General features: G+C 52.6%; 1 protein-coding gene across 1 annotated transcript in view; it reads right to left on the bottom strand.

Moving 5' to 3' along the window:
• Positions 1-18,353, bottom strand: part of C5H16orf74 (chromosome 5 C16orf74 homolog) — a 23,508-nt gene extending 5,155 nt beyond the window's left edge. Inside the window, exons 1-2 of the mRNA XM_059263910.1 lie at positions 18,253-18,353; positions 14,818-14,863 (exon numbers count right to left, since the gene is read on the bottom strand). Coding sequence (XP_059119893.1) covers positions 14,818-14,863; positions 18,253-18,339 — 133 coding nt within the window. The 5' untranslated portion in view covers positions 18,340-18,353. The remainder of the gene's footprint in view (positions 1-14,817; positions 14,864-18,252) is intronic.
• Positions 18,354-25,258: the final 6,905 nt, after the last annotated feature.

The following is a 25,258-nucleotide window of genomic DNA, read 5'->3' as shown; positions in this document are numbered from 1 at the left end:
CAGGGTCGCTAAGCCAGAGACTGGATGACTCCCAGCACCGATGCTTTCTGTCCTGGCGATCATGAATTATGGAGCACACAGCTCCCTGCAGAGCCCTGCAGAACTACGTCTGCAGCAAGCCGTCACCTACAGCTCTCTGCCCCTGTGGTGTGTTGGCCGCCAAGAACCTACAGGGATGACAGGGCGGGAGCCCATCCTGATACAGTTCTATTGATAGGCAGCCAACAGGTCCCGGATGAGTGCTTGTGGCTGGCCAGTCCCTGCTGCCTCACACCCAGGATAATCCCCGGGAAGTGGGTCTAGGACGAGTCTGATGTCCCAATGGGCCAACAGAGTCTCCCAGCCTGGGCATGTTCATACCAACCTTAAATCTGAAAACACAGCCTGGCCATGTGGGCAGTGTGTGCACCTGGGCCATTTGTATGTGATTGAAGGAAGGGACTTGGAACAGCCAGGGGCTGGGGGATCGGGCTCTGTCCTGTCAGTCCTGACCCTGCTGCTCCCAGAAACCTCAACCAAAGGAGGTGCTGGTCACCCCACAGTGACAGAGGAGCCTCCCACTCACACTAGAACCCCTTTCTCACCCCCACAGAAGTGACGGATCACACTTCACCAGCAGGGTCTGGAATGTGAGGGCAGAGCCCACAGCTTAAGCGGGAAGTATCTGGCGTTCAGTGAGCCCAGGAGAGATGCTGGAGGCAGAGAGGAGGGAGGCAGGGAGAAGGGAGGAGGAGAAGAGCGAAGAGCAGAGCGGGAGTAAACAGGGAAGAGGGAGGGAGACTGGGAGGAGGGAAGGAAGAAGGGAGAGGGGAGCGGCAGGTTCCCGGCCCCTCAGCTCTGGTGCAGCCTTGTGGCCTCTGGGCAGGCACAAAAGCTCTCAGGAGGATTAGGCAACGGTGAAGATTAAACAAACAAATGCCAGCCACCCTGGGGGCCAGAGCTGTCATCTGTCAATTCCGTGACTGCCTCGGGCGATTAGAAGCCTGTTTCCAGAGGGACAGGTGAGGCAGGGCACAGACCAGGGATCCAGGCGTGGCCTAGGCCTGGCGTCTGGGAAGGAGGCCATCCTGGGCTGTGCCAAGTGTTGGGGTCCCCCATCCTGAGCATCCTTCTATGCACCACCTCAGTCTCCACAGACCCAGCCTAAGCTGCCTTCAGAGAAGCAGAACTCAGACCCGGTCATACACAGCCCGGCAAGGATGGGCTGAGAACTAGCCCTGCCCTCTGCTGGCTGTGGCTGTGCCGACGCCCAGGGCGGCCTGTGGGGATTCTCTGAGAGGTTTCTTTTGATTTTGAGCCAGGGCTTCCCATAGCCAAGGCTGGCCTTGAACTCCTGATCCTCCTGCCTCCAGCTCTCAAGTGCTAGGATTGCAGGTGTGCACCCCACCCAGCTTTCTTCCTCATGTCTCCCACCCCCCACCCCCACCCCCCCACACAAAGGGGCTGCTTCTCTGCTCTGAGCTGGGCACTGACTGTTTATAAAGCTTCCTGGAGATTCACAGTCAGGGTTGGGAACCCTTGAACTAGAGTGACTGTGGAAATGCATGGCTTGGCTCTCTGAGCCTTGATCTCCCTGGCTGTAAAATATGGAGCTCATAGAGCTCATACACACGTGTGGATGACATGGCCTGCAGCAATCCCCCTGGCAAGGACCTGGGGGACACGAAGCTGGCTGCTATCTCCCCACCAAGCCGGCCAGCCTCCTGGTGCAGCCTCCCCAGCCGAGGTGAGCAGAGCCTGAATTCCCCGTCTCCATCCTCACACCACAGAGGGAGCTAGGGTCATAGCCAGTCTAGAGAGGCCACGGCCTCTTGTGGCTCTAACCATTCCTGCCTCAGCCCCCGTTTCTCGTTCTTTTAAAGCTCTGGGTCATGTGAGCTCATGCCCATGACCCCACATCTAGCCTCTTCCTAGGACACCCCAGGGTCCTAGGTGCAGGGCAAGGTTCCCTACTCACCCTCAGTATTCCCCAGTCTTCCCAAGGCCTTAACAGAGTCAGGCTGCCGCCAAAGGCAAGTTCTGGCCCTGAGCAGGCATTATGGCTCACAGGTGCCCTCTACTGGCTCATTGTAAAACAGCAATCTGCCTCTGTTAGGAGCCTGCCCAATAGCCTTTCCACCGAAAAAGCAACTTTCACACACAAGGAGCCCCAACCAATCTGCTTAACCCAGTACAGCATGAGCCAGACTGACAGCTGGGTCTCAGTCTACCGGGCAATGGCCCCCACCTGTTTCAGCCTCTGTCTTCTCCCCTGCTGGGAGTACATAATGACCCCACAGACAGGCTAGACCAGCGGTTCTCAACTTGTAGGTAGAGACCCCAGGTCAAATGACCCTTTCACAGGAATTGCCTAAGACCATCGAAAAACAGATATTTATATTACAATTCATAACAATATGTAGGAAAATTACAGTCATGAAGTAGCAACGAGAACAGTTTTCTGGTTGGGGGTCACTGCAACATGAGGACCTGTATTAAAGGGCCGCAGCATCAGGGACGCTAAGAAACCACTGAGCTAGACTGTCAGCCATTAACTCTATCCCAGGCCACTCAAGTGAGTAGCCCCAGAGCTGGCCTCCTAATGCACCTTCCAGGAACACCAGCCAGGCGGTTTATTCCTTAGCACTTAATCCAAACCAACCAATATCAGACGCTTGGTATGCAGCGCCACCGACGTGTAGGGGCTCTGCCATTCTCTGGATACAGCTGGGGTGGGTGCTAGACAGGATATTCCTGGTTCTAGGAGCTGGCAATGTGGCCTAGCAGGTAGAGGGCTCGCCCAGTGTGCACAAAGCCTGAGCCTAGCCCCAGCACCACGTGGTGTGGTGAACACCTGCAGTCCAGTACTCAGGAGGTGGAGGCAGGAGGAACGGGGCTCAGTCTCCGCATGGCACCCAGGGGTCACCTTTTCCTCTCTTGTTGGATAGCCATGGACTTGGGAAAGAGGCCTCTCTTGGCCAGGGCTGGCCACTTGTTGCGCCAGGCTTCTGTGACCCACTTCTGAATAAAGGGCCGAGCCCAGCCCTGGCCCTGGAGGAGCTCAGGCCCTGACAGCAGGCACTGTCTGTGTACCCACTGTGTGTGTGTACCAGGTAGTGCTCCACGTGCTGGGCACACAACTGGGATCAAAATGACCCCACAGATGTTGCTCTGCTTGCCCACAGAGCCTTCCCTGCCTCCGACGCCAGGTTCCAGCAACAGAAACGGAGTGAGAAATGTTTTTCCATCAAAGGTAGCTAGCCAATATTCCATAAACCCCCCTCCCCCACCTTATGCTTGTTTCCCAAACCCTGGCCCTTCCTGAAGGTCTCTATCACATGCTTCCCCTTTGTGCCAGTTAGGCAACCAATTGTGCTAATTAGTCCGAGTATGAGGAGAGCTCCCACGGATGGGGTGAGCCACAGCCCCTGCCTACGTCAGAATAAAAGCCAGCGAGCCTCCTGATCTATGTGCTCACTTCACCCCCTTTTTACAAAACGCCACTGCCAAGGGACCTCTCACTCATGCATCTCCCTGTGGGATGCTGGGATTACTCTTCCCAGCCAGTGGGCCTCAAGGATTACAGGCTCTGCTTGGGGAGAGAAGGGACTGACCGGGGTAGCTGAATACTTCACTAGGTGGGGTCCGCCATGCTAAGATACAGGGAAGTCACACGGATCTGATGTTGGGTCCTGAAGACACAGGCACAGAAACTCAGAGTCTGGTCACAGAGGGACAAGGACAAACAACAGGCCACTGGTGGCTGGAGAGGGGGGGGATGGTGAGAGCTCAGGAGGCTGCTGGGGGTGGGGTGGGGGGTGGGGAGGAGACAATCAGAGCTTTGGGGGGGACAGAGAAGAGGGCACTGGGGCAGGGTGCAGGGGCTGAGCAGGGGCAGGGAATGCTGAGAATCGTTCACAACACAAGGGCAAAGGCCTGCCAGGGATCCAGACATGTCTTCATTTCCCTTCGCCCTCTGTTTATAATTCCAGCCATAGGGAAAGCCTAGTGTTGCTACAGATTCGGTGATGGCCGACGGCGCTCTTAGTTTTTACCTTTTTCACGGCAGCCTGGGCCCAACAGAGATGGTTTTAAATCTCTTCTCAATTAAGGGAAAAGCTCCTGCTTGCGTCAGGGACTTGCAGCTGGAGCTCGTACTGAGAGGAGCCTGTGACGAGGCTGCCAGGCAGTTCAGGCTGAGGGCACCCTGCACATCCAGCAGCCAGTCCCTGCCACCTTGCAGGCCCCCACGGAAGGCTGCTGGGGCCTCAGCTGTGGAGAGCAAGGGTTCAGTGCAGAAAACAGGGTCCAGCCTGGACTGGTCACTGGTCAGCGCTGGCCCTCAGCCTGTCAACCCTAAAATGAACATAGGAAGCCGCCCTCTGGGGGTGACCCTAAGAAGCCACAGGAAATAAACAAAGCCGGACTCATGGCACACATCTGTCATCCCTGGATGAACAGCACTTGTCTTCCTAGTACTTGGGAGGGTGAGGCAGGAGAATTGTTCTGTTTCATTTCATTTGTTTGTCTTTCTTTCTTTTTCTTTTTCTTTTTTTTTTTTTTTTCTTTTTTTCTTTTTTTTTTTTTTTTGAGACAGGGTCTCTCTCTGTGTAGCCCTGGCTGTCCTGGAACTCACTCTGTAGCCCAGGCTGGCCTTGAACTCACTGAAATCCACCTGCCTCTGCCTCCTGAGTGCTGGGATTAAAGGCGTGCGCCACCACCGCCCAGTTTGTTTATTTCTTGAGGTAAGGTCTTGCTCAGGGTCTTGAGTTTCCTGCCTCTGCCTCCTGCATGCTGAGAAGACAGCGTGAATCACCATACTCCATTCTGTGGGGTTTGTCTCTGAACCTGGGCACACGCACACACACAGGCACAGGCACACACAATCAACGTCAGTTGAGGATCACAGGTGTGATCTGTATAATCCCAGTATTTGGGAGGCTGAGGCAGGGGGATGGTTGTTGAATTTGAGGCTATCCTGGGCTACAAAATAAGTTGTATATTCAGCTATGTCTCAAGAAAATTTCATGTGTGTGTGTGTGATTGTTCTTGGTAATGGCCTAGAATGTGTTCATGGCCTGGAACAGTTACCTGATGGCTGCTGGTTTCCTGCCGGTCCCCCCTCCCCCACAGCCTATCACACACCTGGAAGGATGGGGCCACATGAGGAGTACAGCACCTCTCACACAGGGGGCCCCATTCCCCCGGAGTGCCCTCCACTGGCTCTGTGTTTTGAGGAAGCATCCTGCCCTCTTTGAGCAGGGAACAGACTCAGAGCACTCAAGAAACTGAGGCAGGAGGATTGTGAGTTGGAGGCCTACCTAGACTCAACTCTCATCAAAAAAGAAAGAAAACAAAACCAAGTTTCCAGGAAGAAGGCTTTCTCCACCAGCAGATTGGCAAAATGAGGGACAAAAAAACGTGCCTGTCGGCACTTCCATATGCCGTGTGGTGGATGGGGGCAGGGGGTACCAGGGACCGCTGCCAGGGGTCCCTTGTCAAAGCCCTGAAAATATCAAGGACCCAGTGTGCTTTAACAGAACGCTAAGGTGTTAGGGGCATGCTGGGGGAGTGGCATCGCAGAGCCCTGGATAGATCCGTGACACACTGTGTACACGCATCGAACTGTTAAGGGATACAGAGAGAATATTCTTTTCCAGACAGTGTTTCTCTGTGTGGCTCCCGCTGGTCTCAAACTACCCCTGTCCAACTACCAGCTCTGCCTCACCTCAGAGTGCTGGCATTAAAGGCTTGTGCCACCACGCTTGGCCAAACATATTCTTTAAAAATGGGGGGAGGAGCAAGGTGGGCTGGGGAGGAGCAGGCTGGCCAGCCTCCTGACCCTGGTTGTGTCTGAGCAGGTAAGCAGGCAGTGGAGTGCTGACTTCTGAGTCCTGAGTGCGTGGCTTCAAGCCGGGGGGTCCTCATTAAGTGGCTCAGGCAGCGCAGGGGCGGGGGAGGCACAGGCGATTAGGGAGGGCATCTGATCCCACCTACTGGGGCTGCTGCCCTAATTCCTGAGGATATCGGGTGTGGCTGAGGCTTAGCCTAAGCACTAGTGACAAGGGACACAAGAGGGCTAAGTCCTGGAGCAGGGCAGGGAGCTGGACATGCCCGGGGCACAGAATGGAGCTGGATCAATCATCACACACCCCCGAATTTCAAACAGGCTTTCAAGATCAGCACACTCAGAGCTCAGCCTGGGTTGGAGCTGCCCAGGCAGGCTCTGTACAGAAGGTTCCAGAAGGAGATCTGGCTCAGCCTTTAGGTCCCTGTGTTGACTGCCCTGGGTGGCCTAGAACTTTCTATATGGCTGAAGATGACCTTGAACTTCTGATCCTCCTGCCTCCACCTGCTGAATGCTGGGGTTGCCAACTAAACTACAGCCCCGGTACCAGCCTTTTTATAGAAATATATATACACATATAAATACATATATACACACACCGGGCTGGCCTCAAACTCACAGAGATCTGCCTGCCTCTGCCTCCTGAGTGCTGGGCTTAAAGGTGTGTGCCCCCATGCCCGGCCATACACAAATAAAGACATACATACACATATAATTTGCATTTTGAAGACTTTGGCTATGCTGTCAGTTTTGGAAAACAAGTACCCCAATTTACCACTGTGGAGAAATCAATAGGCTTTTTGGACCAGACCACTGAATATTTTTGCTGTTTGTACAGAGTAGCACACTGTACTAAGCCTGTAAGGTCAAATCTACATAGATCTGATTATGGAAACTAATAAATTATTGTTTATAATGGGGATAGTTGGGACCCAGCACACAACACCTGACCCATCCTGGAGGCCATATTGCTACAGACCCCCTGAGACACTCTGGATGGCTCTCATATGTGTCAAAACTTTGCATCCCTGGGCTAGAAAGTTCTGAGTGGGGTACCCGACCATCTGGGGATCCCTTGAGCAAAAAAAAGGGGGGGGGCTAGAAGAAATGAAGGTACTTTATTTATTCTACTGACCCACAGGTCAGTACACTGACCTAGTTGTCAGGTCTTGGGGTCTAATTGCTAGCCTAGGGGGCTCCTGTTAGCTGGTGGTCTAGAGGGGACTTTAATGAGCAGGCCAGAGTTAGGGGTGGGTGATAGTGGGGCTGGTGTTGGCCCTCCCTCTTCCCTTCCTCTTCTGGAGTCTTAGAGTTGGCTTTCAGAGCTAAAAGGCACGCATTTCCAAAAGCTGAATCTGACTCTCTCTGGAGGCCATTCTACTCTCCTGCTCCCTTAGGACAGTGATTCTCAACCTTCCTAATGCTGCGATCCTTTAATACACTTATTCATGTTGCGGTGACTGCCCCCATAAAATTCTTTTTGTTGCTACTTCCTAACTTTAATTTTGCTACTGTTATCCATCATAATATAAATATCTGTATTTTCTGACTATCTTTGGGGACCCCTGTGACTCACAAGTTGAGAACCACTACCTTAGGAGTTGTGACAATGGAGGTACAGCCCTCCTCACCCCCTTCTTTCTAAGCTCCCAGGAGGACACAGAGACTGGCCGACCAACTTTGTGTTGATGGATTGGGCTCCATCAGCCACTTGGGCTAACCTCTGTCTATCTCCTCCAGCATGGGCAAGTGTCCTGGAGCTTGCTTAACAAATGGCCACAAACAGCGTGACTTGAGACAGTGGGACTTTATGCCCCACAGCTCTGGAGACCAATAGCCTGCCATGGAGGTGGTGTTTGGGGCCAGGAGCCCTCGGGAGGCCCCAAGAGTGACTCTTTCCTGCCTCCCTGGTTCCAAGTAGCACAGGCTCTGCTGACACTTCTCATGGCCATCTGCCCATGTCTCTCTGTCCATGAAGACGCCAATCACTGGGTTTAGAGTTTAGATAGAGCCCCTCAAATCAAGTGTGAGCTCATCAAAGATCCTCAGCTAATACATGGACCTCATGTCCAAAAAAGCAAGGACCCTACAGTCTGTGATGCTTACCTGAGGGGGACCCTGTTCAGCCCTCCTAAGTCACCTCCCATCTCTACTGTACTGTGTCCTTGACCTCCTGGCTTGTAATGTCCCCATCTATAAAATGGGCTCCAGCTTTCAAGGGGAGTCCCCAACCTCAATGCCTGGCAATGCCACTACCATGGGGTAGGGATCGGGTGTATCTGAGTCCCCAAAGAAGCTAGATACACATGGGACTCCAGGAGGCTGAATGCCTGCTTTGGGAGTAGAGCCCACACCAGGATGGTAAAGGGGCAGGGTTTCTTTTACCAACAAGCATACTGAGTGTCCACTATGTACCATCACTGTGCGGGAACCCTGAGCGGAGGCAACCATGGACGGCTATGTGAACATACAGCCTAGGCTGACAGAGGAAGGGGGTACAGGAAAGAAGCTGAGGAGCCATGAGTGACCCCAACATTAGTTTGGACTGGACTGGAGCCACCCTGAGTATGGAGAGTTGTATCTCAGGCAGAGGGAGCAGCTGGTGCAAAGGCCCTGAGGCAGAAGGAGACAAAGTGGCGGCAATCAGACTGTGGGGAAGAACAGGTGTGGGAAGCAGGGGTCACTGAGGTAGGCAGCACTGTACGGTCCAAACTGTGCCACTGAGAAATTAATATCTGGGGATGGAGGCTGGGGAGATAGCGCAGTGATCAGAAGCATTTGCTGCTCCTGCAGAGGGCCTGAGACCTGAGTGTGGTTCCCGGCACCCACATCAGGCAGCTCACAACCACCTGTAGTTCTAGTTCTGGGGACTCTGACACCCTCTTCCGGCCTCACCTGAACTCACGTGTGCATACCCACACACATACACATACTTAAAAATGAATCTTAGCCAGGAGGTGGTGGCGTACACCTTTAATCTCAGCACTCGGGAGGCAGAGACAGGTGGATCTCTTTAAGTTCAAGGTCAGCCTGGTCTATAAAGCCAGTTCCAGGACAGCCACAGCTGTTACATAGAGAAACCCTGTCTGGACAAACAAACAAACAAACAAACAAAAGTCTTTAAAAAATATATTATCTCTTCAAAGAATATTTATCTATTTTATGTGTGCGAGTATTTTGCTTGCACATAGGTCTGTGTTGGCATGCAGCAGAAGACAATGTTGGATCCCTGGGACTGAAGTTATGGACAATTGTGAGCCACCGTGGGAGTACTGGGAATCAAACCCGAGCCCTTGGCAAGAACAGGTGCTCTTAACTGCTGAGTCATCTTGGCAGCCCAAAATTTATATATTTTTTTCTTTAAAAAATTTTTTTTAATTTATTTACTTTTTTATTTTATGTGCATTGGTGTTTTGCCTACAGGTCAGATCTTTGAGTTCCAGATAGTTGTGAGCTGCCATGTGGGTGCTGGGATTTGAACCTGCATCCTTTGGGAGAGTAGTCAGTGCCACTGAGCCATCTTTCCAGGCCCCAAAATTTATATTTTTAAAAACAAGGGTTCACTGTGTAGGCCAGGCTAACCTCTAGCCCACCATCCTTCTGCCTCCAGGATCTGCCACCATGACAGCTACAAATTTCTGAGTGTCCTGGCCTCTAAGGGGACGGTGCTCTCAGCTGGTGAACCCTCAGGAGAATCCACATGTGCAACTCAGTAGAATTCTCTAGATGATTCTCAAGCCATGGTGTGGCTGGGTGGAGGATGTCTCACTTTTCCCTGAAAATTCTAAGCCCAGAGACACACACAGGGGCGTCCTGTCATGGGGATTCACGGGAAATGAGTTTGGAGTGCTAAGCTGAGCCAGGCTCTGGGGTGGCGGGATGTTGTGCTATACACTGGAGAGTTAGCTGCTCTGTGCTGTGTGCACGCTCTGGATAAGGAGCAGAGCTGATCTGGAGCCCTGACCGTAGCCTGGAGCTGGGAATGTTACAAGGAAGATAAACTAGAAACAGCTGAGTCCCAGGGGCAGTCTTGGGGATGGAGGGACAGAGGATCCAGGGAGGTCCCGGCTGGGTCCTTGCCTGTTGCCCCATGAGTGACAGCAGCACTCCCCCACCTCTAGGGATGAACTGGCTCCAGGGTGAATCCAGCCTTGTTAGAACAAGGTGTTTGAAGGTTTAATCAGACTGAGAACCTCACAGAGACAGCGTCCTGGAACCGGGTGACTGAGCCCAGCACCTGCGCACTCAGAAGCGAAGAGGAACAAATGATGAGAGGGCAGCTGCCTGAGCACATAGAAGACAGAAGAGGACTGCGTGAGGATGGAGGCAGATGGTGGAGTGGCTAGAGCAAGGCTTCTGGAAGAATGCAAATACTGCCTGGGCCCAAGCTGTGTGACCCCAGGGAAGCCGGACTTCCTCTCTGGGCTTCAGTCTCCTTGTCTTGGAGACAAATGATTTAGTCCATGTAGAATTCACAGAAAAAAGCCTTTCCTAGGCTAAGCCCCCAAATAAAACAGCCATTTGATCATTCTGATTCCTGAGATTTATTCCAAACAAATCATCATCATCATCATCATCATCATCATCATCATCATCATCACCATAATGCCCAAATATCCAATGGCTTACCTATTAAAGCAACAGTATAGAACTCAAAGTCATCCTTGGCTACATAGAGCTTGAGGCTAGCCTGGGCTACATGAGACAGTATCTCAAGGAAACAAAACAGACAACATACAGTACCACACAGAGCCAATCCTGTGGCTGTGCTGGAGCAGGCCACACAGGAAACTGAGTCATGACTAGGCCAATGGGACAACATCACTCGTGTGTGTGTGTGTGTGTGTGTGTGTGTGTGTGTGTGTGTGTGTGTAACTAGGCTCTACTGTGGAGGAAGGTCTGCGCTGGTAGGTCTGGTAGGTCATTCTTGGCTTCATTATCTCCAGGGACCAAGGCTGGGTGGCTGAGGCAGACACACTCAAAGCATACAAGAAAAACTGCAAGAGGTGACGCCTTGAAGGGGCCCTTGGCAACCAGTGTGGCTTTTTGGCTTGTGGTGGGGCACGATAGAGGTGTATCCTGTTGGGGGAATTAGTCTATGTCCCAGGTTGAACCATCTTGGACATCCTGATATAACTAGGCAAGACTCCACTGATGGCTGGGAGAAAAAGAAAACATGTCCCATCCTGCTGGACCACAAGTCTACTGCTTTTTTGTTGAGATAGGGTGACAGTGTAGCCCAAACTGGCCTAGGACTCACTATGTTGCCCAGGCTGGCTTCAAACTTGCAGAAATCCTCCTGCCTAAGCCTCATGAATGATGAGATTACAGGTAAATGCCTAGTTTGATTTTTTTTTAAATAAAGATTTATTTATTATGTATACAGCATGTATGACTGTAGGTCAGAAGAGGGCACCAGATCTCATTACAGATGGTTGTGAACCACCATGTGGTTGCTGGGAATTGAACTCAGGACCTCTGGAAGAGCAGTGAGTACTCTTAACCTCTGAGCCATCTCTTCAGCCCCACCTAGTTTGATCTTAAATGTCCTAAAAGGCCCATGTGTCATAGTCCTGGTCCCTAGACCATGGGAATAGTTGTAAAAAGCAAGCCCAATAGGAAGTTAGTTCATTGGGGACATGCCTTTGAGGTGTATATTAGGACCCTGGCCTCTGTCCCAACCCTTTCTATCTTCCTAGCTGTCATAGACTGGCATCTCATTCTTTCTTTCTTTTTTTTTTTTTTAAGTTATGTGCATTGGTGTTTTGCCTATATGTATGTATGAGAGTGCTGGGTATCCTGGAATTGGAGTTACAGATAGTTGTGAGCTGCCATGTAGGTGCTGGGAATTGAACCCAGGTCCTCTGGAGGAACAGACAGTGCTCTTAACCACTGAGCCATCTCTCCAGCCCCGGCACCTCATTCTCAACACTCCTCAGTCCTATGACATACAGACACTTGCCACAACAGAGCCTGGAAAATGCACAGAGCCTGGAAAATGCGATGCTCAGTGAACAAAGCCAGAAAAAAAAAAAAAAAAAAAAAACCCTGGTCCATGCTGTTGTGGAATTTTTGTTTACACTGTGTAAAGATGTGTTACTGTGATTGGTTTAATAAAGAGCTGAATGGTCAATAGCTAGGCAGGATAGAATAGGTGGGACTTCCAGGGAGGAAGAGGAACTCAGGATCAATCTAGTGTGCAAGAGGCACCAGCAAGACACTGAAGAAGTCAGACAGAGGAGAGGTAACCGAGCCATGTGGCAGAACATAGATCAATAAAAACAGGTTAAGTTATAAGAGCTAGTTGGGAAAAAGCCTGAGCTAAGGCCAAGCTTTCATAATTAATAATAAGTCTTCATGTTGTTATTTGTGAACTGGAGGCCCAAAGAAAAGTCTGACTATACCCTGCATTTGAGCACTAGAATCTCTAAGAACCCTGGGGCCCACATATACAAGACCTTAGAGCTGTTGATACTGTAGAGAAGTAAGTACAGGATGTCAGGGGCACTGACCCCACAGTGGCACTAAATTGTGCACTCATTGGCATATCCCTAAACTGTGCACTCACTGGTATATCCCCAAACTGTGCACTCACTGGTATATCCCCAAACTGTGCACTCACTGGCATATCCCCAAACTGTGCACTCACTGGTACATCCCCAAACTGTGCACTCACTGGTATATCCCCAAACTGTGCACTCACTGGTGTATCTCTAAACTGTGCACTCACTGGTACATCCCCAAACTGTGCACTCACTGGTATACCCATAAACTGTGAACTCACTGGTATATCCCCAAACTGTGCACTCACTGGTATATCCATAAACTGTGAACTCACTGGTATATCCATAAACTGCACTCACTGGCATATTCCCAAACTGTGCACTCACTAGTCACCAGGTAAACTCTCCATTCTACATGGATACAGAAAAGTGACATCACAGAGATGCTTTGTGTGGGCCACTAGGAGGACCCACAAACACAGTAGAGACACGTGAATTCACAGCTACAGAGATAGAGGAGCCACAGCCACGATGAGGCTAAGACTCATGGCCACAGCAAGAGAAGGACCCACTCAGGCTTTAACCACCCTGCCACCAGCTGCCCCACGTTCAGCCACTCCCACACATGGGCACTTTCACCTGCTCCTGGGAGCCTGGGGTCTTAGAGAAAGCCAGCCCTGGAGTGTGGTGAGGGCTGACTGCTCCTCCAACATCTGGGCCATCCTGCAAGCTGCACAGTGCCCCCCTTGCTACAAGTTCTGGTGGAGCTGTCAGTCAAGATGCCCCACCCTCCCAGGCCAAGGTGCAAGACCTCAGTTGGGCCAATCAGATGCTGTCCTATATCTGCCCCTCTCCCACTCCACCCCCCACAAAAAGTAAGAAGAAGCTCAGGAGACATCCACCCACTCCTTCCCAGCCTTTCCATTTCTCCTGGGGGGAAGGTTCTATCTGTCTTCCTGGAAGTTCATCTTGTTCATGTGAACTGCAATCAATGCCTTAGCTGTACCCAGAGACCTCAAGTCTCCTAAGACCTCGGAGTAGGGGCTGGAAAGCCCAGGAAACAGAAGGGAATGGGGATGAGATAATCACAGGAGTTGCACTCCAGGGACAACCTGAGCGCTGGGAGCCTGGCACTCCTGAACACCACAGCCATGCCATGTCATGACCCCACTTTATGAACAAGGAAATCAGGTCTCCAGAGCTTTGAGCAGGTTGGGGAACACGAGACTCTGAGCAGGCTGATCTTGGAGGGCAGAAGTGCTTGAGAAGGCTGAGGAGGGGAGCCTGGGGTGGGCAGGGAGGAGAGTTCAGGCTAGTGGTTCAGCATGTGGGGTAGTGAGTACGTGTTTGGCAGTGGCCATCAAGAAAAACACACTGGGCTGGGTGTTGTGGTGCACGCCTTTAATCCCAGCACTTGGAAGGCAGAGGTAGGTGGATCTCTGTGAGTTCGAGGCCAGCCTGGTCTACAGAGTGAGTTCCAGGACAGCCAGGACTGTTGAAAACCCTGTCTCAAAAAACAACAGCAACAAAGAAAAAAAGAAAAGAAAAGGAAACACCCTAGGCAGTGAGAACTAAGACTGGGATGGCTCCTGCAGCCTGGGAGAGCTGTGGAGACAGATGGAGTCACAGCAAGCTGGATGCCAACAAGCAGTTGGGGGTGGGCCTCTGTTACCTTGCAGGGCTGTCCAGGGCAGGCCTGGACCTCAGGGCTGGAAGATGAGGGTGGGGACCATGCCTGTGTCACAGGGGGACATCAGAAGGTTCAGGTGTCTCCCACAGGGGCCATAATGCCTCAGGTTCCCTCTGGATACCAGAAGAGGTCTGTGCTGCCTCCACCAATACCACTCACTGATTCTGCACCCTTCTAGAACTTTTTTTTTTTTTAAAACTATTTATTTTTATTTTATTTGCATTGGTGTTTTGCCTCCAAATATGTCTACGTGAGGGTGTCAGATCTTGGAGTTAGAGACAGTTTTTAGCTGCCACGTGGGTGCTGGGAATTGAACCTGGGTCCTCTGGAAGAGCAGTCTGTGCTCTTAACTGCTGAGCCATCTCTCCAGCCCCCCACCTTCTAGAACTTTTTGATGGCCTTTTTTTCTCTCTCAGTCCTAGCCAAGCTGACCTCTTGCCTGGGTGAGGGCAGGCATCCAGGGTGTCCTGGGAAGCAATTCCCCAAGCTATGCCTGGCTTCTTGCTCAGGCTTCCTTCCCCCTTCCCAGGTACCCTCTTTTTCTGGGACTTCCCCTCTGAGTAGGAAGTTGAAGCCTTTGGGTACCAACCTCTGGTGAAGGAAGGCCTGGAGGGGCTCACAGAGGCAGAGTAAGCATTTATAGAGTACCTACTGTATATATGGTCTGCCTTTACAGACGGGGACCCATCAGTCTGGACCAGCATCCCAGGCCTCTGGGTCATCCCACACTATCTCCAGCCCAGCTCCTCCTTCCCTGCTCCCCCAGTCCCCTTGCCCCAGCACCCCCACTGTCTTACCTTTCAGACAGGAGGGCTTCAGCCCCATGGCGTCGCCTCTGCAGGCCTGTGAAGAGAGGAGAGCACTCAGAGAAGGGCGACGGATGTCACTGTCCCGGCCACATGTGGCCAGGCCCCTACTTGGCCAGCTGGGCACACAACAGGAAGCAGTGATGGAATAAGCCAGCTACGAGGTCACAGTGCCTGCTGACCACGTCTGGGCAGAGTGTGTGCCAGGGGCAGAGGGTTGCTGTCCAGGAAAGTTCAGGTGAGGTTGGTCAGGATTGAGGGTGTGGAAGCAACACTCCAGTCTCTGCTTTCAGGGGCCACAGGACAGTGGTCAGCCTCAGGGATAGAGGACCCGCAGGCTGTGGGGCAGATGAAACCCACCACGGCACGTAACCTCCCATCTGTAGCCTTCTCTGCTGACTTCTCAAGTGTTCTAGTCAGTGCCCACATTCTACTTCATTGTCTACTTCATTCATTCATTGTGGTGCTGGGGATAGAACCCAGAACCTCGTGCACAGCAGGCATGTCCACTGTACCACTGAGCCACAGCCCAGCCCCCCCCCCCTTCTCAGTACAGATTACTGGAATGGATTGAACTCTAACAGGCTAGTCCGTGTGTCCCTAGTCCGTGAAGAATCAGAACAGCTCCTACCCATGTTCTCCTGACCTTCCTGCCACTCCTTCCTTAGAACTCAAGCAACTGATCAATACAAGCAGGAGGCGGGGGAAGAGACACAAAGTGGACAATGAGGTCTTCCGTGGACCAGTGTCCATCAGGAGTGACTTCACCACCTGGCTTTCACAGGTTTGCAACCCAGGAAAAAGAAGTCATTATGGTATGCACCTGCTCACAGAAGGCGACACAAACCTAGAGCTGCTGAGGGATGGAGTGACAGGCCCCAGGCTGAAGGCAGGATGCCTGGGTCCCACATGTGGTTCAGTGGGGACCTGCAACTGGCCGGAGCTGGGCCTCTTCACTTTCTCCTTCAGAACCTTGGCTACTTTAGTCATAGCCCTGATTCCGACATCAGCTGTCTTGAGTGGAAGAATGAACAGTAAGTGGGCAGTTGGACTGGGAGCACCCTGGCCATGGTCTCTGCCCAGTCACCTCCCACATGAGATGAGAATTACCCTGCCAAGACAGCCTGAGTGGCACTGTGCCTGACCTCCTTAACAAAGCCCTCCTTTAAGGACCAGGCTGCGCAGGAGCAGTCAGACCATTGGCTACCTGAGAGGCTGAAGGAGGCTGGGCAGGACAACCTGGTCCCTTAGCTGTTTCCCAGCTCCCACACACAGCAGAGCCCAGCAGTTTCATGCTTCAAGCACCCTGGGCACGCTCACATCTGGGTTTCTTCCTTGCTTAGGAAGGTCACTTTGTGTGACAGGATTAGAATTCTTTCAATTCCAGCCCAGGCACCATGCTGAGAACAGATGCTGGCTGAGGTACCTCCCCGCCAAGGCCACCCTGCCAACCTGAAAGTCTCAAGGAAACTAGAGAGGCCAAAAGCCACCAAGACCCCACCTAGGGCTAGCCCCAGCTTCTCACCAGCCTGCTGCCTGCTCTGGGTCACTTTGTGGTACTTAATGCCCTACTCTCTCTTCATACCATTAAAAACATCTGCTAAACAATGAAGCCTACAGTGCAAGAGAGTGTCCTCATGGTTTCTGTAGCAGTCAAGATTGAACATGGAGGGTGGGATGGGGTGAGGGGAAGATGGCTCAGTGGTTAGGAGTATTTATTTCTCTTGCAAAGGACCTGGATTCTGTTCCCAGCATCCCATGGTAGCTCACAACCATCTGTAACTCCAGCTCTACGGGATCCAGTGCCCTTCAAGGGCACTAGGCATGTATATGGGGCAGACATACATGCAAGCAAAACATTCGTACACATGAAAATAAATTAAAAATTTTTTTTTTTCTGAAAGATTGAACACAGGGACATAGGAGAGGTGGGTACTATGACCTTAGTGACTACTATCAGGAAACCAAGGCTGTGTGGGGCCTGGAGAATGATGGGTTTCTTTTGAGTGGGCTATCCTCTATCAGTCTCTATGGTGGGTTTATTTCCCATGATTCTACAGGCCTGGCCTAGCTTTCCCACCCCAGGATGAGAGCCGTTCCCTGCTGCCTCAGGGCTGACACTTGGTCTTATCTACCTCCTTGCCTCAGTTGCCTGCCTTTAAAATGGGGACAAGAAGAGGCTTTGGTTAGAGGGCTGGCGTGAGTGTGAAAACAGCCAGTACAGGTCTGGCACAGGCCGACTGCTGGCTAAGCAATGACATCTCAGCGTCCTCCGCCCAGGAGGCGGACGAGGAGTCTCCTGAGTGACCTACGCCTCCCTAGGGGACGCACACTCCTGCCTGGTGCGTGCCCACCAGCTGAGGCCTTCCAGGGACAGATTAGACACAGCTTTCCAGGCCTTGGGGCTGGTGGAGGGATTAAGTCTTTCCATAAATACACCGCCTCTCTCCTGTGCAGAGGACCTGGACCCAGGGGAGGGGACCAGGACAGGACCGGAGGTGGGTATGGCCTAGACAGCACCAGTCTACATTGTGGCCTGGGTAGGAAAGGGGTCTGGACAAGTAAGGGGTTCTCTTAGCTGGTAGCACAACCCAAGACAGGGCCTCCTGGAAGTGTCTCAGGCTGGAGAGAGACATTAGAGTTTGCCACTCGGGAGAAGCTGCCTGGGACTCAGTTTCCTCATCTGTAAAACAAGGTGTGTTCTGACATTTCTATGCTCTCTCGGGAATGACTTCTACAATGCTGCTACACTGTTCTCTTGGCAAAGGCCAGAAGTCCCTCCTGCCTTCAGGGTCCCCCAGGGAAGCTGCGGGTCCTCTTTTAAATAAGCACCCTCCCCAGGTCTGCCCAGGCCAGCCCTGCCAGGAGAAGTGCCTGCTTTGCGCGGGTCGCCCTTTGCGGTCTCGCGGAGCTGCTTTGATGTGCTGGGCGCCCCTAAGCGAGGCAGCTCATCAATAATACATTCGAAACACTTGGTGGAGGGAAGCGGTTCCTCCCGAGGCCTCCTGCCCCCACCTCGCCCGACTGCTTGGCAACTTGACAGCCAAGCCCGGTGCATAGAGGGGCCTGAGGCTGCCACGCGCGGGACACGCCCCCGCCCAATGCCAGGCACGCGGCCAAAAGGAGCCGAGCTGGGCAGCGAAGTCTGCGGGAAGTTGTGGGACGCCTGGGGCCATAGGGTCCCCCAATCACTCTAGAGTCCCCACCACCTGGGGGTCTCCACAGCCCCTCCCCCGGCGTCTCCACCCCACCCTGGGATACCTACCCTCCCGGGTTCTGCAACCCTGATCTCTCCACCGTCCCGGCTTCCCACCCCACCTCGGGATCCCCACCGTCCTGGTCTCTACGGCCCTGGGGTCCCCTGTCCTGGGTCCCTCCCATGTCCCGATTCGTCCGCCGTGGCGCTCACGGCGCGCGCGCACTCACCTCTTTCTGGGGCGCGCTGGGCGCGGACGCTGGCGGCCTTGCGGGACACCAGGCGACACGCCTGCAGCCGCGGGCCGCGGGGGTCATGGCCCGGCCTGCTCTCCCCGCAGCGGCGCTGGCCTCGGCCCCCGCCCGGCACCTGGAGGGCGGCGCCGCCCAGGCCGCTCCGCCCCGCAGCCCGCCCTGGGAGCTGTCACAACCCCGGCCGCGGCGCCTCCCAGCCTTCCTCCCCCACCCCCTCCGCGCTCCCTGTACCCGGGAAAGTTTGGGCACCGGCTGGCTGTCCCCGGTGCTGTAGAGGGAAAGGGGCACCGGGCTCCTCCTCTCTTGCAGAGACGTAGAAGTAACGCCCCCAGCTCGTTGCTGCGGTTGGGAGGTTCAGGTGGCATGGTGACCCGCGGGCTTCCCCGCTGCTGGGTTCTGGCATTTTGACTGGCCACGTGCCTCCGTCCGCCACAGCTGGCAGAGGATCTGAAGGTGCAGGCTAAGAGGACTCGGGCTGCCGCCTCCCGACTCCCTACCCCTAAGGCTAGCTAGCGTCATGTTTTCTTTGTATGATTTGAGATAGGGTCTCTGGCAGCCCACCCAGTCTGCCCTTGAACCCCTGATCCTCTGGCCTCTATCTCCCAAGTGTTGGGATCACAAACACGGGCCAATGCCCAGTCTTCTTTGTTTTTATGTTTTCGGTGCCAGAGATACGACATGCCTTCCCCATTTCCCCTCCTCCACAAGCCCAGCAAACGTGCACTACTGAGTCACACACCCACACACTTCCAACCCCAGGCGTGGCTTCCAGGCCTGTCTCTTAATGGCTTTCTCAGGAGGCCCTCCTCGAAGCCCCACTCAGCTGCCTAGCTCAATTCTTTGTCACAAGCCTGTCCGTGCCATGCCCACTCTACAAGCTCCAGGTCTCCACACCCGGTGCTATTTCCCCAGGCATTACAAGGGGAGACTGAGTCCAGGACAAGAGAGTGGAATCCCTGTGGAGGCTACACAAGTATTCATCTTCCTACTTTGATATATCACTAAAAAAGAATGTAGTGAAGTTTCAGGCCCTGGCTTTGTTCAGGCCAAAGTGATAGGAAATGGATCATACATTCTTCAGAATTCCAACAGAAGTGGGCGGGTGGGCAGGATAGTCACTGCCCACCTTCCTCAGACAAGATGGGAGCTGCCCCAGCTTGAACCCCCAGGGAGGTCTTGGTGTGAGCTGGGCATTCCTGGCCAAGCATTATGCTCCTGCCTGCCATGCCTGTCTGCAGGCATGAACCAGGATGAGCAGAAAGTGCTTAGCACCTGTGGCAGGGCATTTGCTCTGGTCCCCAACTTCAAAGCACAGCATCTCACATCAGTTCCCCGACCCTGTTCCTTCACCCAGGGCAGGGAGGGGATGCTTTCACATGTGTGTGAGTATTTGATGAACATTTGCCTCTTCCATCCCCAACATTCTCAAGGGATCCCTGGTATCTCCCAAAAGCCAAGGTTATGTCCCCTAACTGTACATCACCTCCCAACAGGCTACTCTCTGAGCTGCCAATGGCTCTGTGTTCAGGTTTTGCCCTCTGCAGCAATGTGGCAGGGTTACTCCAAACTATCTCGTCTCATGGTAACAAAGGACATATGGGAGCCCCTGGGGACAGCAGCAAGAGTCCTTGAATTCCTGTTCTGGACGATAAAGGACCTGGGTTGACCAAATTCAGGTTCTGGTGGAGGTCAGCCTGTCTCCCAGCTTCCGAATTTCCCCAGAATTTGGGGTTGTTCTTTCCTACTAGTACTGATCCGGTGCCAACAAGTCAAGAGGCCTTGATATCACCATGTGCCTGTGACACCCCTCCAAGGTAGATGTCACTTATCCTCAATGTGGGAACCTTGGCTTAGGGAAGTCACAGGCCACCCAGCAAATAGAGCTTCTGGACTGAACATCTGAGTTGTCCTTAGGGAGGGAAAACCAGTCATTCTGGTGTGTGTGTGTGTGTGTGTGTGTGTGTGTGTGTGTGTGTGTGTGTGTAGGGGGGAGGCGATGACAGAGAGGATACAGGGTGATGCTCCTGTCACCTGCCTGAACTGAGATGAGGGCTCCTCCACATGGCCTCTGAGAACTTGGGTCTGAGCCCTCTGGATTGTGGCTTCTCTCTCCATCCCCACCCCCTCCCCCAGGTGTGGCTCCACCTCCCAACCTCCACCGCCGCTGGATGCCTGTAGCACTGTCCTCTGATGATAGTTAGGAGTACCAAAACTACCTCTGTCCCTAGGGCGTCACAGCTCGGAGATGAGAGCCCTGGAGTATTTCCCAGTTGCTCTCTGAGCCAACAACCTGCAGGAGTCACCTGGGGAGCTCAAAATGAGAAAAGTGGGTGTGGCTCATCTGGTAGTGCTTGCCTAGCATGGCAGGCACCAGAACCCAATACACTGAGACTCCAGCACTCCGGAGGTGGAGGCAAAGGGATCATCAAGGCTGTCCTCGGCTACATAACGGGTTCAAGACCAGCCTAGGCTACAAGAAAAGTCTCAGAAAAAGTAAGTGAAAATGGATGTGGTAATTGTCCCCACCTCTGTCCAGCCTGGAGTCTGACTTAGCTGGACCAAGCAAGGCTGGAAAGGAGTAATCATCACCCAGTGACAGCTGGCCACAATGGAGACCTGAAAATTTAGTGTCAAGAGCCCATCTGGCAGGCAGGCTGGGCCTTGTGCTGAGGTGCATGGCTGATTTTTCAGCAGGATGCTGTTGGAAGCTTCTGGGACACTGAGTTCTGGAGGAGGAGGGTCACCTTAACCTCCAGTGGTAAACAGCTGCAGAGACATTGATGACCAGGTCATACCTGGGAAGCCCTCTCTGAATCATCTGGAGCTTTAGGGCAGGGCAGTGGCCAGGTTGGGCATCCTAGGTATTGGCCTGGGTGGGTGGCTGTGAAGTCAGGTCCCCTTTTAGCTCTGGAACCCCTTCTATCTGTGTGGGCAGTGGGACAGTTGGTTCCCCACCCCCTTCTCAGCCCCAGGGATTATCAGCCTCAGGAGCAGTTTCTGTGTGCTATTCTACACGATCCAAGTACTTCCTGCGTCGGGTGCATCTGCCCTTCTTGGCATTAGACTCTGAGGACCAAGGAGAGCCAGAAACAGGCATCAGGAAGCTCTACAGACTGGGGTGGGGCTGGCCTGGTAGGGGAGGCAGACTAGAAAAAGGCTGAGAAAGTTCTGGGTGTGGCCAGGAAAGACGCAGATGGGAGTGGAGGCATGCCTGCCTCCCTGGCTGCCCCTCTTCATCCCTCTGCTCCTCCCTGTTTGGTTCCCTGCCACCACGGGAGTCCCACCCAGCACTCTGCCTGCTCCTCTGGCTGCCCTGCTGCCATGGGGCACTCAGTGTGAAGTGCAGGGCCTGGCTGGCATGCAGCAGCAGCAGCCCTCTGCAAGGGCATAAGTGGGAGGGCCAGGAAGGCCTGAGTCCCCAGGCCTAGGATGGGGTGTGATGGATGCCAGCATCCATCCTCAGAGGAAGCCACCCGTCAGCTGCCCAGCCAGCAGGGCTGCCTGAGGAGCCACAGCGGGCTGCTGCGCAGGAAGTGGGGCTGGCTCTGCCTGTGGCGAGGAAACTCTTGGAGCACCCCCCACCCCCCACCCCAGTGCATAAAGTGGCTGCATGGCAGCTGAGACGACAGTGGTGAGTCCGCAGGGAAACGGGAGCTGTGTGGGACCACAGTGGCAGCTGTGGGGACAGTGGTACAGGAGCCCTGGCCCCTACTGACCTGGGCTAAAGTCCCTGAGTCCCCACAGCTGGCTAAAGAAGCCTCAGGAAGCTGCTCAGGCTTTCTCAGACTCAAGGATCAGGCTTAATTTTTGATTCTGAGTAGTGCCCTACATAGCCCAGGCTGGCCCCCAAATCCCTATATAGCTAAGGCTGGCCTTGAACCCCTGATCCTACTGCCCCCACCTTTCAAGTGGTAAGATTAAAGGTGTTTGTTACAATGCTTGATTTTTCTTTTTTTTTAAATAAATGTGTCATCATCATCATCATCATCATCATCGCTGGGGACATATTGCTGAGGTCCACTTGTGGAGGTCAGAGGGCAACTTTATGAAGTCACCCCCCCCCCCCTTTTGAGACAGGGTCTCACTATGTAGCTAGCCATGGATGGCCTGGAATTCACTATGTACTCCATAGCAAATCCCACAGAGATCCACCCTGCCTTTGCCTTTGCTAAAATTAAAGGTTTGTTACACCTGCCTGGCCTTGGAGTCAATTCTCTCTTCTACTATGTGGGTCCCAGGGATTGAACTCAGGTCATCAGCTTGGCAGCAGCAAGCGACTCTATGGGATGAACCCTCTTGCTCCCTCCCTTTAACATTTATCTATCTATCTATCTATCTATCTATCTATCTATCTATCTATCTATCTATCTATCTATCCATCTATCCATCTATCTATCTATCCATCTATCTATCTATCTATCTATCTATCTATCTATCTATCTATCATGTATCTATCTATCTATCTATCTATCTATCCATCTATCTATCCATCCATCATCTATCTATCTATCTATCTATCCATCTATCTATCATCTATCTACCTACCTACCTATCTATCTATCCATCCATCCATCTATCTATCTATCTATCTATCTATCTATCTATCTATCCATCTATCTATCTATCTATCCATCTATCTGATTTTTTTTTTTTGAGACAGGGTTTCTCTGTGTACCCCTGGCTGTTCTGGAACTCACTTTGTAGGCCAGGCTGGCCTCAAACTCAGAGATCTGCCTGCCTCTGTCTCCCCAGCACTGGGATTAAAGGCGTGACCACTGCCGCCCAGCTTTAAATATATTTTAAAAATTATTTTATGTATATGGATATTTTACCTTCATGAATGTCTGAGCACCACTTGTGTGCCTGGTACCCACAGAGGCCAGAAAAGGGCATTAGGTCCCCTAGAACAGCATACTGCTGTGAGCTGCCATGTGGGTGTGAGACTCAAATCCGGGTTCTCTGGAAGAGTTGCCAGGGCCTTTAATGGTTGGCTCATCTTGCCAGCTTCCTGCCCATGTTTTGAGACTACTCCCCTCTGTAGTCCAGGCAGAGACTGAATTGAGGGAGTCTGCCTCAGCTGGGGTTATAGGAATGCTCCACTGTGCCCAGCTACTCAACTTCTCTGTCTCAATGGGGTGAGAAGTACCAGGATGGGGGCCACAGGGAGGGTGAGAATTGGGAGTCAGAGCATTCCAGAGATGACTGGAGTCCGGAGTCTTCCCTGTGGCCCATGCACAGTGCTGTTGTGCACCGCACACCAAGAACCCTGTGCTGGCTGGTTTCAATTAAGGAAACCTCAATTAAGGAAATGCCTCCATAAGATCTGGCTGCAGGCAAGCCTATAGGGCATTTTCGTAATTAGTGATCAATTGCGGAGGGCCCAGTCCATGATTAGTGATGCCATTCCTGGGCTGGTGGTCCTGGGTTCTATAAGAAAGCAGGCTGAGGCCGGGCGGTGGTGGCGCACGCCTTTAATCCCAGCACTCGGGAGACAGAGCCAGGTGGATCTCTGTGAATTCGAGGCCAGTCTGGTCTACAGAGTGAGATCCAGGACAGGTACCAAAACTACATGGAGAAATCCTGTCTCAAAAAACCAAAACCAAAAGCCAAAAAAAAAAAAAAAAAAAAAAAAAAAAAAAAAAAAGAAAGAAAGAAAAAGGCAGACGGAGCAAGCCTTGAGGAGCAAGCCAGTAAGCAGCACCCTTCCACATCCTCGGCATCGGCTCCTGCCTCCAGGTTCCTGCCTTGCTTGAGTTCCTGTCCTGACTTCCCTCAGTGATGTTTCCCTCAAATTGCTTTGGTCATGGTGTTTCATCACAGATCAATAGTAACTGAGACAGACCCCTTGGATGTAGAGCAGCAGGAGACAGTCCCAAAGCAGCTCAGGCCAATGCTTCACAAAAAATACAGAGTCAAGCTGGGCGTGGTGGCCCACGTCCTAGCACTCAGGAGGTGGGGGCAGAAGGAACATCAGGAGTTCAATCTTCAGCTACAAAGTGAGTTCAAGGCTAGCCCGGGCTACACGAGACCTTGCCTCAGAAAATAAACAGGACCTCAACAGATGGAAAGCCACAGAACTGATGGCCAGGTCCTCAAAATGAAGCCTTTAGAAGATGCCATAAAGAACATGAGAAGGGGGCAGGGAAATGGCGCAGTGGGTAACATGCCTGGCTGGGGGAGAGAAAGACAGGAGGACCCCTGGGGTTCCTGGACAGCCAGTCCAGCCAATTGGTGAACTCGGGGTTCAGTGACAGACCCTCTGGCCTTCACTTGCCTGCATGCACACGCTTGTACACTCACTCACTCACATCAGAAAAAGAGGGCTAGCGAGATGGCTCAGCAGTTATGAGCACTTGCTGCTCTTCCAGAAGACTCGAGTTCAGTTCGCAAGACCCAGATCAGGCAGCTCACAATTGTCTGTGACCCCAGCTCCAAGGCATCAGATGTCTCTGGCTTCCACAGGCACCTGCATTGACATGCACATACCCACATGCAGATATATACACCCACACATAATTTAAAATAATAAAAATGAAAAAAAAATTTAAGGGAGGTGGGAATCTGGGGGGAGGTGGGGGAAGGGAAAATAGTGATCAGAATATACTGTATGGAAAAACCTCCCCCCCCCCCCCAGACAGGGTTTCTCGGTGTAACAGCTCTGGCTTTCCTGGAACTCACTTTGTAGATCAGGCTGACCTCAAACTCACAGAGATCCTCCTGCCTCTACCTCCCGAGTACTGAGATTAAAGGGGTGCGCCACCATGCCTGGCTGGGAAAAATTTTCTTCAATTAAAAAAAGAAAAGAAAGAAAACAAAAAGTAGAAAAGCCACAGGCTGGGATTCAGAACTTACAGATTGTGTATCTGATGAAGGGCGTGTGCCAGAATACATAAAGAACTCTCAAAATTGAAAAATAAAACAGAGGGGCTGGCCGGGCGGTGGTGGCTCACAACTTTAATCCCAGCACTAGGGAGGCAGAGGC

The sequence above is a fragment of the Peromyscus eremicus genome, chromosome 5 (assembly GCF_949786415.1).
Source record: "Peromyscus eremicus chromosome 5, PerEre_H2_v1, whole genome shotgun sequence".
Lineage (NCBI taxonomy): Eukaryota > Metazoa > Chordata > Mammalia > Rodentia > Cricetidae > Peromyscus > Peromyscus eremicus.
The sequence above is the reverse complement of the archived record's forward strand: the minus strand, read 5'-3'. Positions and strand labels throughout refer to the sequence as shown.